The 15,753-nt window shown below is 42.2% G+C and overlaps 1 protein-coding gene across 4 annotated transcripts in view; it reads right to left on the bottom strand.

The window, feature by feature from the left end:
- The window catches only part of ANKS1A (ankyrin repeat and sterile alpha motif domain containing 1A), a 232,048-nt gene that overhangs the window by 75,851 nt on the left and 140,444 nt on the right, over window positions 1–15,753 (bottom strand). For all 4 annotated transcript variants that reach the window (XM_075264255.1, XM_075264256.1, XM_075264258.1 and 1 more), the window contains 3 exons: window positions 6,524–6,567; window positions 6,320–6,440; window positions 5,619–5,983 (listed from right to left, as the gene is read on the bottom strand). In XM_075264255.1, the coding sequence (XP_075120356.1) occupies window positions 5,619–5,983; window positions 6,320–6,440; window positions 6,524–6,567 (530 nt within the window). The remainder of the gene's footprint in view (window positions 1–5,618; window positions 5,984–6,319; window positions 6,441–6,523; window positions 6,568–15,753) is intronic.

The raw sequence follows: 15,753 nt of genomic DNA, 5'->3' as shown, positions 1-15,753 counted from the left end.
CACTCGATTGCGCAATAGGCTACTTTTCGTCACAATAGCACACATACGTTTTTCCCAGGACCCTTTGGATGTTCGGATCTTTGGCGGTCAATCACGCAAAAAACGCTCCACCGATTTGGCTGAAATTTTCCACAAACATAGTCCCTACACTCGATTGCGCAATAGGCTACTTTTTGTCACAATAGCGCACATACGTTTTTCCCAGGACCCCCACAAAACCCAAACTCACATCACTATCTCTGCAATCTCACACACTTTGGACCATAGCAAGCCACAAAATTCATATTACCCCCTACAGCAGAGGTCAGCAACCCCTGGCACACATGCCAAGAGTGGCACTCCTGCCATATTTCACTGGCATGCCAGCAGCACAGGACCTGCAAGAGTTAAATAAAGTCTCTGCTACAGCTGAGGCATAAGGACACTCCCCTTTGAGAGGGGTGCAGGAAACCCAGGGGGTGGAGCTTAGTCGCTCAAGTCTCTGCCTGCCTGCTATAGTGATAGCTCCTGCTGAAGCTGCTAGCAAACTGAAAGTAAGAAACACACAGCTCCCTTCCTTTACTTCCTATTCTCATTAATGTCAGGCATGGGGTTATTAGTTTAGTGTTAGTAACTCCATGTACCTCACATTAATAGGAATAAACCCCATCATGTCCCTCATATTAACCCCTGTGTGCCCCATATAAAGGTTACTAATATGTGAGACATATGGAGGTACTAATAAAAGACCTCAGTAATGAAGATACTTAATTATTACCTCCAAGTCTCTCACATATCAGTAACTAGAGATGAGCGAGTACTGTTCGGATCAGCCGATCCGAACAGCACGCTCCATAGAAATGAATGGATGCACCTGGTACTTCCGCTTGGACGTAGCCAGCGCGCTTAACCCCCCGCGTGCCGGCTACGTCCATTCATTTCTATGCGAGCGTGCTGTTCGGATCGGCTGATCCCAACAGTACTCGCTCATCTCTATCAGTAACTCTTACACTGGGGTTAATGTGAGGGACATGATGGGGTTAATTGCTATTAATAAGAGGCACATGGAGTTACTAAACTGTCATGCACAGGGCCAGACTTTATGTTGCTTACTCAAGAGTATCCTGTGCCCAAAACTTACATGTACTGGCGGAAAATAACAAATCATACAATGTCGTATATCGAAGTATATTAACCTGAAATACCTCTGTCCCAAACTCACTATGTACAGTTTATACCAACACCGTATAGCGGCTGAAATACAAATTACATTCAACACAAAAGTCTCATGTGCTCTCAGAATTACAGCAACAACAAGATACACAGTTACATTTTATATCCCATACCTTATACACAGTACGAAAACCTTACCCGCGCCTGTATATACCCACTTCTACAATCACCGCAGACGAAGTCGCGGGTACCAGCTAGTTGATTAATAAAACATAATAAATTTTATTAATACCTACTAAAACAGTAGAATCACATGACATATATGAGAGACAACAATATATAATAATGTATGGTGCAAGATGCACCTAACCATTAACAGCAGTGTGACAAAGCCAGGAACCCAGTATCTCTCCTAGGTGGTATAACAATACAGTGTTGCCATCTTACCTACCAACAAGAAAGGAAACGCCCGACGCGCATTTCACCTGCACACAGGCAGGCTTCGTCCCCTGCCTATATTGTTGTTCTTATCCAGGACCATTCCTACTTCATGTAACTGTTATTGGCCATCTGTTTTCTACCTATTACTGGCTAGTTGGTACTATGTAGTTTTTGTCTACCCCCACTTGCTTATAGCAACAGAATTGTATTATGGAATTGTCTCTCATATATGTCATGTGATTCTACTGTTTTAGTAGGTATTAATAAAATTTATTATGTTTTATTAATCAATTGTGTGGTAGTTTTGTACTGTTGGACATGATTGTATACCCACACATAAGTTTACATTTTTGCCTCTTTTATGTGTTATGGTCTATTTCTGTTTTTCATGAGGTAATAGTACGTCATGGTGAGGTAAGTTGCCCTACACCATGATGCACTATTACAACATGGTGCTGGAAAGGGTTAAAATGCTACAGTTTTCTGCCTGAACAAAACGCTCCAGAGTTCCTGCCACTAGGTGTCTCCGTTCTAGCTCCCTGTTACTAGAGACGTTCAGTCTTTAAAAACCTGTAGGTTCAAAATGGGAACACAATGCGTGGAGGGAAAGGTTTCTCACAGCTTTTCTGTCTGTACATCAGCGGTTCTCAACCTGTGGGTCGCGACCCTGGCGGGGGTCGAACGACCAAAGCACACCGTCCCGGTCGGTGGGAGGTATATCCCGGTTTCAACTTAGCGGCGCATGGAGGACACCGATGAGTTGAACACACAGGCGATTAAAGCAGGAGCTGTCACAGCCAGCTCCTGCTTTAACGCTGCGCTGCGGCTTCTGCATGTGTAGCCGCGATGTGATGACGTCACATCGCGCCTACAACTATATGAGTGAGCGAGACTGCGGAGAGAGTGGCGGGGGAGCGTTGGAAGGTGAGTACAAGAGTTTTTTTTTTTTTTTAAACATTAAGGTGGAACATAATGAAGGGGCAGATGAAGGGGGGGACGGCATGACACTGGGGCAGATGAAGGGGGGGACGGCATGACACTGGGGCAGATGAAGGGGGAGAACGGCATGACACTGGGGACAGAGATGGAGGGACATGAAACTGTGGGCAGAGATGGGGGAACATGAAACTGGGGAACAGATGGGGACATGAAACTGGGGGCAGATGAAGGGGGGGGTACAGCATGACACTGGGGGCAGAGATGGGTGGACATGAAACTGGGGAAGAGATGGGGGACATGAAACTGAGGGCAGAGATGGAGGGGGGACATGAAACTGGAGGCAGATGAAGGGGTTATATGAAACTGGGGGAGAGATGGCGAGGGGAAATATAATGTACGGGTGACTGTAGGAGGATTATACTGTGTGGGAGCACATGAAAAATGAATGAGAATGGGCGGAGTCAACATAAAAGTGGGTAGAGCTAAATTCGCTGCGGCGCACTGCATATTTTGTCCCTCTTTCTAAACTTCAAAAGTTTGGAGGTATGCCTAAAGCCATCAGAAAATACATATTTCCAATGGCTTTAGCCACTGAGAAGCCACACTACTGTCTGCAGCAGCGCTATTCAGCTGGAATGCATGCCGTTATGGACGCATATTCATAATTGAATTGGGTCACCGCAACATGAGGAACTGTATTGCGGGGTCACGGCATCAGAAAGGTTGAGAACCACTGCTGTACATTGTACATAAGTCTGCAGCTTCTCAAAACTTACAATTAGTGTAAGGAGAGTCTATGTACTACTGACTAACTGCATGTGCTATTGCTAGATGTTAGTCTTAGACAGAATGCAACCTTACTGATGGAGTTCATATATCTCTCTCTGGATCAGGGATCTTTCAATCTGCTTCATAAGATGGATTTAGAGTCCATAGAGTTCATTGTCTCTGTACCTCCTACAGTATGTTTATTTGGGCCCTTCTCAGCTATTTTTAGCTATTTTACTATTACTCCTAGCAGAATTGTATGTAAAGAAACCAGAAGTAGTAACAATGGACGGGAGAGACAGGCTGTTCTGTATTGTACAAGCCCTTCACCTCAGAGACAAATGCCAAATGTGCTGCAGCCAGAAAGAGGATATTACCAGCAGAAAAATTGATAGGAAACCACGCCAGAAGGCTTATACAGTGAGAGAACAGATTACTCAGCAAGACTCTGCAGGTATTACAACATTTGCAGAAAATTCACATACCCTTTAAGGGAAGAAAAAAAAAAAAAAAAAAAAGCACCATGTAAACACAGCCACAGACAGAAAGATGCAGTTTTTAAGAGTATTGGATGAAATGCAACAGTAAAACTATTGTAAATATTGCGCTATTTATAAGATAATTCCTCAGAAAATTTAAAGCAAGCAGCATCAATATGTAAATGCTTATACCCACATGCCCAAGCATCAGCAGATAGTTCCAAGATAGCACAACAGATAAGGTCGCCTCCCAGAAATAAACGTCCTAGCATTCTCACATACAGTTGCTGTCTCCACCACCAAACCAAGAAACTTAACAACACTACTAAACAACAAAAGCTATAGGAAAAATCCAGAACCAAGCAGATGTCCCTAAGTACCAGCAAACCACAGCCATCTGTCCTTACGTAATTTTTGGGTAGAGATTCTGTGACCAACTGCTGGTTCTGCTGGAAGAGCAGAATTGTTAAAACATGATATACATGTAAAATCCACATCAATATACATTTAATACATTACATAGTACATTATGGACCAAATTATACACTGTTAATTAAAAAGTGGTTTTAAATTTTAACAATCTTTACATTTTCTTTCCAAAACACAATGTGAAATAGAGAAGAAATAATATATTTGTTTTTGCTGTACTTAAAGAGGACCTTTCACCATATCCGGGCACAGGCAGTGTTATATACTGCCGGAAAGCTGACAGTGCGCTGAATTCAGTGCACTGTCGGCTTTCCCGATCTGTGCCCAGTGTGAAGAGCTTACGGTCCGGTACCGTAGCTCTTCTATGGTCAGAAGGGCGTTTCTGACCATTAGCCAGAGACGTCCTTCTGCCTCGCGGCGCCTATCACGCTGTGCTGTGGAGCGGGGAGGAACACCCCCTCCCTCTGCTCACAGCGCTCGTCCATAGACGAGTATTATCAGGAGAGGGAGGGGGCGTTCCTCCCCGCTCCACAGCACAGCGTGATAGGCGCCGCGAGGCAGAAGGACGTCTCTGGCTAATGGTCAGAAACGCCCTTCTGACCATAGAAGAGCTACGGTACCGGACCGTAAGCTCTTCACACCAGGCACAGATCGGGAAAGCCGACAGTGCACTGAATTCAGCACACTGTCAGCTTTCCGGCAGTATATAACACTGCCTGTGCCCAGATATGGTGAAAGGTCCTCTTTAATAAACTACTCTCCACTTATCTTGCATTTCATTTAAAGGAAATTTGTCACTCAAACTTTGCCTCGTAAACAGCCACCTGAATCAAAAGGCATCTTCACTTTCTTATTTGGTGTCACCGTTGCTTAGATATTTCAATTTTTGTCAACATACAAATGAGCTCTTTGGAGCAACAATCTGACTACTCCAAAGAACTTACGTGCCTACTGACAAAATATACAGTGATATCTTGGCAATAGAGGTACTGGTTCACAGGGGGGAACACTACCTGTGAGGTATATGGCTATAATGACTAAGATTATAACCTAAATCAAATATCACAATAAACTGAACATTGTACCTTAATTACGATGAATGAACGGTTATTTTAGTGTACATCTCCTATTTATATGCCATGTCATGCCACTGAATTTTGATTATTCACATATCAAAAATCTTTTCTAGATAGTGTAGATTTAAGTCACATGCCCTGTAGCCAATGGCAGTGTGAGAAAGGATGGCTTGGATACAAAATAATTGATATTGTTAACGTGAGGAAGTCCATATTGATTGATTAAACTGACTTTCGGTTTCAGTTATTGTGCGATGAATTGCCTATCCTTAGTTGATATTCTAGGTTCTGGTGACAGACTCACTTTAGGCGACTACCTATAGCTGTAACTGACCTCATCCCACTCAGACGTGAAGGAAGGAGACTTCTCTAGTCTTTTCTTGTTGCCCTCAGTGGCGCAATTGCTGAAAGACTCACTGCGGTTCCAGTCTTCTCCATCACTAGCAGCTGGGGGGGAACACGTTAACAGGTCTGAGTCAGATTTGGACAAACTACGGCGAAGAGGCAACTCCATATGTGAGGCAGCACCGTTTCTTCCACTGTCTGCACAGGTTACTTCACAGGGAACAGGTGGATCTCGAACTTCACAAACTGGAGAAGAACCATGCAGAAGTCCAGAGAAGTGCTGAAGCATGTGAGAATCCGAACTGTCACCTGAGGCTAAACTCCAACCCCCTGAACTGTTCCTCCGTTGCCCACCTAAGAGAGATCAAAATAAGACAATTCTATGAGGCAGAATAAATACAAAACAAAGATGGAAACAGAGCCTGGCACATAACAGGAAAAATACAAACCAGGGAGAGATAACCATACAACAGGAATGGAGTTGAGCTGATGGAAAGATTAAAACTTGTCTAAAACTTGAATTCCAACCCTCCTAAGAAACAGTCAGAAGCAGAATTAGTGTCAACTGCTTAACAGTGACTAGTATTGTTCAACCCTGATCTGTGACATTTAGAAAATATGAAGAAAATCTAAACTAAAGTGTGTTCTGAGGCTATGTAGTATTAGTAATGAGTTTTGAGAAGTTCTTACTGTTTAGCCTTTCAGAGCCATGCGACTCTCCTTCAGAATGGCCACTGGACAAATCAGAAGAACCACGGCGGTTTGCAGGGCGGCATGGATCCTGTGGCAGTGTTGACAGTCGTGCTCGAACCTTCAGTAAATATTAGCTATTTTTTAAAAAAGATAAGCCATAATGAAGTCTTTCAAGCTTAAGACTGGTGTAAATAATCCTACCTGAGGCTGAGAGTTACCAGCATCCCCTTGCAAGTGCAATGATCCTGTGTAAAACAAACACATTCCAGTCAATAAAACTCTTATGTTATAAAGCAAAAACTAGACAGCACTTTCATTTAAAGTAAATTTGACTTATATGGATTTAATTATAAGCTAAATAAAATAAAAAATAAAATGAGGGCTAATCCTTTTTGTGCATACTAAAAGTTTTTTTTTTCCCTTCATTCAGTAGTGAGCATTTTTTCCACGTTTTCAAAGATTTTATTAACGTTGGGCAATAAAAAAAAAATAAAATTTTTGGAAATAACATGCCGCTTTAAAATTTGTGGATAAAAGGGTTTAAAAAGGAAAAAAAAATGCACCTTATAATGCGTTATTCAATTTTTTATGAGTACAGAAATCCCCTGATGTGAATGAAACAGTTTGGCACATGGCAGGGCACAGAAGGTGGGAAGTGTCATGACAAATTTCCTTCCAAGGTGCCAGTGCAGTGGAGAGTACCATAAAGTAACTATTTTGGAAACTGCAACCCCACAAAGTGTATATTGATCTTTTTCACTCCAGAGATGCTTTCAAAAAAGTGCAAAATGAAAATTGAAAAGTATACAAATACGCTGTCTACTAATACAGCGTTGGCCAAAAGTATTGGCACCCCTGCAATTCTGTCAGATAATACTCATTTTCTTCCAGAAAATGATTGCAAGCAGTATTAATTGATATTAATATCTTCATTTATTTTGCTTGCAATGAAAAAACACAAAAGAGAATGAAAATAAAAAAAAAATAAAAAAAAAAAGTCAAATCATTGATCGTTTTACACAAAACTCCAAAAATGGGCAAAAGTATTGACACCCTCAGCTTAATACTTGGTAGCACAATCTTTAGACAAAATAACTGCAAACAACCGCTTCCGGTAACCATCAATGAGTTTCTTACAATGCTCTGCTGGAATTTTAGACCATTCTTCAGTTTGCTCCAGGTCCCTGAGATTTGAAGGGTGCCTTCTCCAAACTACCATTTTGAGATCTCTCCACATGTGTGCTATGGGTTTCAGGTCTGGACTCATTGCTGGCCACTTTAGAAGTCTCCAGTGCTTTCTCTCAAACCATTTTCTAGTGCTTTTTGAAGTGTGTTTTGGGTCATTGTCCTGCTGGAAGACGCATGACCTCTGAGGGAGACCCAGCTTTCTCACACTGGGCCCTACATTATGCTGCAAAATTTGTTGGTAGTCTTCAAACTTCATAATGCCATGCACACGGTCAAGCAGTCCAGTGCCAGAGTCAGCAAAGCAACTCAAAAACATCAGGGAACCTCCGCCATGTTTGACTGTAGGGACAGTGTTCTTTTCTTTGAAGGCCTCCTTTTTTTTTTCCTGTAAACTCTATGTTGATGCCTTTTCCCCAAAAAGCTCTACTTTTGTCTCATTGGACCAGAGGACATTCTTCCAAAATGTTTTTGGCTTTCTTAGGTAGGTTTTGGAAAACTCCAGCCTGGCATTTTTATGTCTCTGGGTAAGAACTGGGGTCTTCCTGGGTACCCTACCATACAGTCCCTTTTCATTCGGATAGTACAGGTTGACACTGTTGTACCCTTGGACTGCAGGGCAGCTTGAACTTGTTTGGATGTTAGTCGAGGTTCTTTATCCACCATCCGCACAATCTTGCGTTGAAATCTCTCGTCAATTTTTCTTTTCCGTCCACATCTCGGGAGGTTAGCCACAGTGCCATGGGCTTTAAACTTCTTGATGACACTGCGCATGGTAGACACAGGAACATTCAGGTCTTTGGAGATGGACTTCTAGCCTTGAGATTGCTCATGCTTCCTCACAATTTTGCTTCTCAGGTCCTCAGACAATTCTTTGGTCTTATTTCTTTTCTCCATGCTCAATGTGGTACACACAAGGACACAGGACAGAGGTTGAGTCAACTTTAATCCATTTCAACTGGCTGCAAGTGTGATTTAGTTATTGCCACCACCTGTTGGGTGCCTCGGGTAAGTAACAGGTGCTGTTAATTACACAAATTAGAGAAGCATCACATGATTTTTTAAACAGTGCCAATACTTTTGTCCACCCCCTTTTTATGTTTGCTGTGGAATTATATCCAATTTGGCTTTTTGACAATTTTTTTTGTCGTTTTCCATTGAAGACAAATTAAATGAAGATAATAATACCAAAGAATTTGTGATTGCAATCATTTTCTGGAAGAAAATTAGTATTATCTGACAGAATTGCAGGGGTGCCAATACTTTTGGCCAACACTAAGTATTTGGACACCCATGCAAATGAAGATATCTGCGGTGTCACGCCTTCCGCCATTAAATATCGTGTAGAAAACAGCATTGGCATTAGTCGCGTGCAAGATGCCACGAAGTGCAGAGTTGTCCGATTTCAAGAAAGGGGTAATTGTGGGGTACTACAGAAATGGCTGATCCTTAGGGGACATAGCAAGTGAACTGAATTACCCAATATCGACAGTGGCCTATGTGATTACGAAGTGGAAGGTGAGGGCGATTGTCGGAATGTGCAGAATGTCGGCAGACCCCCGAAACTGGGAGATACCAGAGACCAGGTACTGGCCAGAAAAATTCGAAAGAACTGCATCCAACCGATGGCTCACATACACCAGAAGTTTCAACAGGCATCCGGGAGTATTGTGTCGATCGATACCATCCATAAGGAAGCACATCTTCTGGGTTCTATCAACTATTGCATATAAATAAACATTGTTTTTCTACTCTACCACAGGTGTCCAAATACTTATTGGTAGACAGTGTATATTTTCAATGCTTCCTGACTCTCGACTGTCATAGCAAAAGATAGCCAGTCCCAGATCTCATTCTGGATGCTGGCAATAGACACAAAAATATTGGTATGCATGCTTTGACAGCTCACATTCAGAAGGTGCACTAATTGCGGGCATTAGTACCGTGTCTTTGATGTATAACACAACACATGCCTGGTGGCTATGGCGACCTGAGTGTCTGCCATATTTAAATACTGTAACATTACAGTGGATGTCGGAGGGGTTTAATTCTCATTTAGATTGCTCTTCCTCAGTTATTATGTCATTGTATGCCCGTGAGGACTCCAATACATTAGCCGTACTATTATGCGTATAAGTGAATGTGCCAACAAACATCATTCAAACATTACTAATGGTTGTCTAAAGAACAGTGTTTATAGACATGCATCTGTGTTTGACAGACAATTTACATTTACCCCGCTAGATTAAAGGGGTATTCTCAACAGGCAGGCTGTATGCTCTGTTCACTTCCTGTTTTTTTTTTCCAGTGAATTGGTGGGCGGGGTTTCACTTCCTCTGCTTAGCTCTCTTCATAGCAATACATGTTTGCAGTCAGAAATGAAAGATGGTTGTAAATAAATTAGCACAGTATCACTGGAAGTTGCACAATATGAAGCTGATGTAGCACAGCTGGATTTGATAGGTGATGAGAATCCCAAATTTAAATGCTACAGGACCAAGAGCCAGCTTGCAAAAAACTCCGCTTTAGGTCTGTGTTTACATACAGAGGTAACAGACTCCCCGTCCCAGCCCTTATCAGCAAAATTCCTATTAGCAGACTGATAACTGAAAGAGGGAGATTAAACAGCTCACAAAGAGCCGCTCACTCCGAGCACTCAGATCCCCCTCCCCTCCTGAGAGCAGTGAGCTACGTCACTTGTCCTGGGCAAAGAGATAAGCTCAGAAATACAAGCTGCTCTGAGCACTCAGCTCCCCCTCCCCTCCTGAGAGCAGGGAACTAAGTCACTTGTCCTGGGCGGAGAAATAAGATCATCCCCAGGTCCATGGTTATGGATACGCAGTGTAAACAATGAAGTGAATAATCTCAGATAGCGGCAAAATAAGGCAGTTTTGATAAAGCAATGTATATAAGAAGTCTTAAATCCACATAAGCTAGCAGTATAGATAGGATCCTTGAGATGGGACAACCCCTTTAATCTCCAACCCCTTTAATTGTATTTAAAAGATGCAAAGTGTTTTGGATATATAAACTCTACCCCCGGTGGGTCTTAACAAGACTGCAGATATGTAATGGGCTGCTGAACATTAGTAGATCTCGTAATTTTCATTTTTATGAATATCTCCGGCCACAATAACTCTAATCTTTATATGTAAACTTTATATATTAACCTTGTATATTTCCTTTTTACTCTTTTAGATTCTTATCAGATACCTTAGAGGCAATATCAAGAGCATTAACCCCTTCCCAACATCCGCTATACTAGTATGGCGGATGCTGGGTGTTTAAGCATGGTGGCCGCCATAGAAGCCAGTTGTCTACAGTTTTATACTTTGTCATGACATGTCATAGTCATGACAGCAGGGATCCTTGTGAAAGCTCCCTGGCCTGACATTCAATGGATTCTATTGCAGGCTACTCTATGTAGCCTGTAATAGAAGAGCCTGGTTTTTGCAATGCATTAGCATTGTAATGAATTGCATTAGTGATCAGAACCTCTGGGGTTCAAGACCCCTAGAGGGTCTAATAAATGCATAAAAAAAAAAAAAAAAAAAAATCATAAAAAGTAATCAAAGCAAAAGCAATTCCCCAAAATGGTATAACTGAAAAGTACACCTGGCCCTGCAAAAAAGATGCTATATGCATTATCATACATGGAAGTATAAAAAAAAAGTTACGGGTGTCAGACTATGGTGACTTTTAGAAAAAAAAAAATTGGCACAGTTTTTGATTTTTTAAAATTTTTTTTAAGGGGTTAAAATGTAAATAAAACCATATAAATTAGGTATCCCCAGAATCGTAACGAAATACAGAATACATATGACATGTCATTTTGGCTGCACAGTAAACACCGTTATAACGAAGCCCATAAGAAGGTCGCTTCAAATCCAACCCATTCTGAAGTTTTTTTTCCAGCTTCCCAGTACATTGAACAGAACAATTAATGGTGGAATCATGAAGAAAAATTAAGACCTCATACGGCTCAGAGCAGGAAAAAAAAAAAATAAAAAAATGTGTACCTGTGTATACATTTATGAACTTTCTTATTATATATGTTTTAATTAGTTTAATATATTTAATCTGTTTTCTTATGGATTAGTATTAGCTATTATACAATATACAGTATCATTCTAGATGTATGGACACTAGGGTTGAGCCAATCTTGACTTTTCAGGATCGATTTAGAAATCCGATTTCCGATCATTTTTCATTCGAACCAGATCTCGATCCCAATGCAAGTCTATGGGATTTTTTTTTTTTCTAAAGATCATTTTTTAAAAGCAAAAAAAAGGTACCCCAAAACACACACATGTTCTTAGAATGCATAGAAACCGCAAGAGAACACTTAAATGGCCATAAAAACAATATTTTCTAATCTAAAAATTGAAGCACATGAGCCTCTGAAAAATTGTAACTTTAAAAAAAAATAAAAAATATGTGCAGGAGGAGCTACAGAAAATCGATGATACATTTTTTAACAACATTGATTTCTTTATAATGCCAATGGTGTGTTATAGCCCTTCTCAATCCAGGCCTCGTTCATCTTTATAAAACTCTTGTCCGAAGCTCTGTCACAACACCACCTGCAATGCTAAACAGTCATTCAGAAAAGACACTAGCTGCTGGACAGGAATGTAATCTTTGACACCCAGTAGTCCAGCAGGAAAGACTCTTGTGGTAAGATGTCTATGTGCGTTTTCATATAGTCTTGCACCTGCAACACAATGCTGTCTCCGGTCTGATACCTCTACATTTAATGTTGATGTAGTAGGCCTCAACAAAGACAGCCAAGCACTAGCCATTATGCCCACACTTCCCTTGCAACAGGCTGTGCTTTTGTCTCTGGGACCACCACAGCATTGTGAAAGTTGCAGGAGTTGGAGATGATCTTGACTCACTGCTATCTGTAGGAAATGTGTCCATTAAGTCGTCCAACACTGTTTGATGGTACATATCGATATCCCTATAAGCCTGTGGTGTGATCGAAATGAAGCCCGGAACATTATCCCTGAAGCGAGGATCAAGTATGGTTGCCACCCAGTATTCAGGATCTGCCAGGATGTTTTTTTACACGTTTATCTTCCAGAAGACAATTAAGCATGAAATGACATGTGTGCCAATGTACCTGGTGGCGAATCATCACTGTCCAACTCATCTAAGCTGACTATAGTCTCTTCTGCATCCCCCCCATCCACGCACAATGCCTATTGACTGGGACTGCTGGAATGACTACTCCACAGTGACATCAATCTCCTGATCCAAATTGTCCTCATCATCACCCACAGAGGCTATTCGAGTCTGAGACCCAGTCTCCAACCATTGCCTGATCTGTTCAGCCCTGGAGTCATGGTGGTCGTGTTGGTCTTCCAAGTCCTGGCTGTCTTCCAATAAAATCTCCTCTTCCTCCTCTGTTGGACATACCTGATCCCTCAAAGTTATGAGACCGTCCATCAATGTGCACAAAAAAGGCACAGTCATGCTGACGCTTGTGTTGTTTGCGCTGACCACTTTTGTGCAGTATTCCAGACACTGAAGAACCAAACAGATGTCATGGAGCTGTGCCCACTCCACAGCCGTAAGATGGAGGTTTACTGGGGCAACATTTGTACGTCGGGCTCCTCTCGTCATCAAAAGATCTATTACTGCTGGCTTCTGTTCGACAAACCTCTGCAACATATTCAATGTCGAATTCCACCTGGTGGGGACATCACATTTGAGCCTGTGAATGGGCAAGCGGTGTTTGCGCTGAAACTGAGCCATGAGAGATAAAGCTACCTTAGACTGCCGTATATGGGCACACAATGTTCGTACTTCGTCAATCAGGGGTGCAAGATCGGGATAGTGTTTCAAGAACGTTTGCACCACCAAATTGAATACATGCGCAAGGCAAGGTATATGTGTCAATGGGAACAAATTCAGGGCCGCCACCAAATTTCTACCATTGTCGCAGACCACGTTGCCTATTTTGAGGTCTAGCAGACCAAACCATAACTCTGTTTCAGCAATTATTGCATCTTTGATGTTTTCAGCAGTGTGACTCAGTTCCCCCAAACTAATTAATCTCAGTACTGCTTGCTGCCTTCGCCCGCTAGCACGCCGATACAAATTAGGTGCATTTCCAGACCCATAATGTGATGGAGGTTCTGGTGTGGAAGTCATTCCGTCCCTGGAACTCTCAGGAAATGAAGTTTCCGAATGAGTTGAAGGGGAAGTTGGAACCCCCAATGAATTCAAAAGGACCCTCCTTCGGGTTGGGAGAACAGATGACAAACTGCCATCCATATTCTGACAAGAATCAAAAATGTTGACCCAATGTGCGGTCAGAGATAGGTAATGGCCCTGTCCATGCTGGCTAGTCCACGTGCACTAACAGATTGCTTTAGGGCACGCTTTATCTGTTGCTTGACATGTTCCTGCAAGTCACGGACTGCCTTTCGTGAAAAGTAATGGTGACTGGGTACAACATATTGGGGCACAGCATGGGCCATCAGGTAGTGAAAAGCCTTTGATTCCACAAAGTGGAAAGGGACCATTTCCAAGGACAGTAGTTTTGAAATACTGGAGGTAAGCAGCTTAGCACGCTCATGTGTGGCTGGATAGGTTTTTTTTCCTTTCCAATACTTGTTGGAGGGTGGGGTGAATATTCGAGCCAGAAAGAGAGGAACATGTTGGAGAAATTGGCATGCGAAATTCAGATGTGGCTCTTTGGCCAGTGGTTCCTGTAATTCTTTTATACAAATTGCTTGACTGTTGCCCAGCACTGCTGCCTGGCGCACATGAAGCTGGTGTGTACGTGGCAGTGGCATTGGACAAGTAGGTTGAAGAACTAGCCAAAGCTCGTGGTGGGCCAATGTTCACAGGCACATCCCTCTCTTCACTTTCTTGTTGATTAAATATTTTAAAAAGTGATGGGTGTACAGATTTCAAATGCCTAGTCATAGCATTTGTATTGAGGTGCCTAGTGTCCTTTCCTCTGCTAAGTGACTGCTTGCAAGTCTTGCATATCACCCTCGTTGGGTCATTTTCATCTTTGGTGAAATATAACCACACAGTTTGTTTGGAGCCTTTTTCAGGTTAGCATGTTTAGGCGCTTTGGGTCGCAGAGTGCCAGCAGGAGTAGCGTTTACTGGTGTTCGTGTTATAACTGGGATTTGTGCATTAATTGGAGGACGTTTTGGTGGCACTGGCAAACGAACTTGAACCTCATCATCATAACTAATTCCCTGATCCTCTTCACGTGGAGACCAAGTTTTGTCAACATAGTCATCATCCACTGGCTCTTCTGAACAATCTTCCACACTAACACATGGACTGGCCTGGATGATGGTGAAGGCAGCCGCATCTGGAATTTGTGTTTCATCATCGTCAGATGATAGCAGTATGTCTGAACTTGGACATTGAATGATCAAATAATGCAGCAGATCCCTCAGCTTCTGCCACATTTGTTGGACAGGTTAATTTAGAAGGGGGTTAACTGGATCCCCATTGAACATTTGGCACAGCAGATGACCCAAAGCTTCGTTCAGTGGAACATGAGGAGGAAGTCCTTCCAGAAGAAGATGCTTCCATATATGAAGTAATTAGTTGTCTGTGGACTGGCTTATCAGCATTCAGAATACCAGATTCGCCACACACACACACAATGCTGACATCTGTTTTTTCCCTTTCATGACAGGTGGTTGAGCACTGGCCAGAGCACGACTGTTGGGTCCTTTTACTTTTTTTTTGTTTTTGGTGGCATGTTTTTTTTTTTTAATTGTTTTTTTGCTTAATATATATCTCCCTATCTTATAAAAATGAATTCTTGTCTGTCTGTCTGTCCGTCTGTTCTCTAATGCGAACCAAACGACTGGACCGATCTTCACCAAATTTGGTACAGAGATACTTCAGGTATCCGGGAAGGTTTAAGACGAGACTCCAACTCGCTCGGACGTACCATTGCTGAGATACAGCATTCCAAACACAGTGCCCCCCCCCTTAGCCAATACAAACCTGCAAGTCTTTCACTCATATTCCAACTGCAATACACACGGTCACTCCACATGCACAATACAACACTGATATCCAAACTGAGATACACGCATCAGAGGATTAGATACACAGATCAGCACACAGTATCACACGCCAGAGGATTAAATACACGGGTCTGCACACAGTCCCACACACCAGAGGATTAAATACGCATTTCTGCACACAGTTCCACACACTGAAGGATTTGATATGTGCATCTGCACACGGTTTCACAT

The sequence above is a fragment of the Leptodactylus fuscus genome, chromosome 2, assembly GCF_031893055.1.
Source record: "Leptodactylus fuscus isolate aLepFus1 chromosome 2, aLepFus1.hap2, whole genome shotgun sequence".
In the NCBI taxonomy this organism is placed as follows: Eukaryota; Metazoa; Chordata; class Amphibia; order Anura; family Leptodactylidae; genus Leptodactylus; species Leptodactylus fuscus.
Note: the sequence above shows the minus strand (reverse complement) of the source record. Positions and strands in the feature narration are given on the sequence as shown.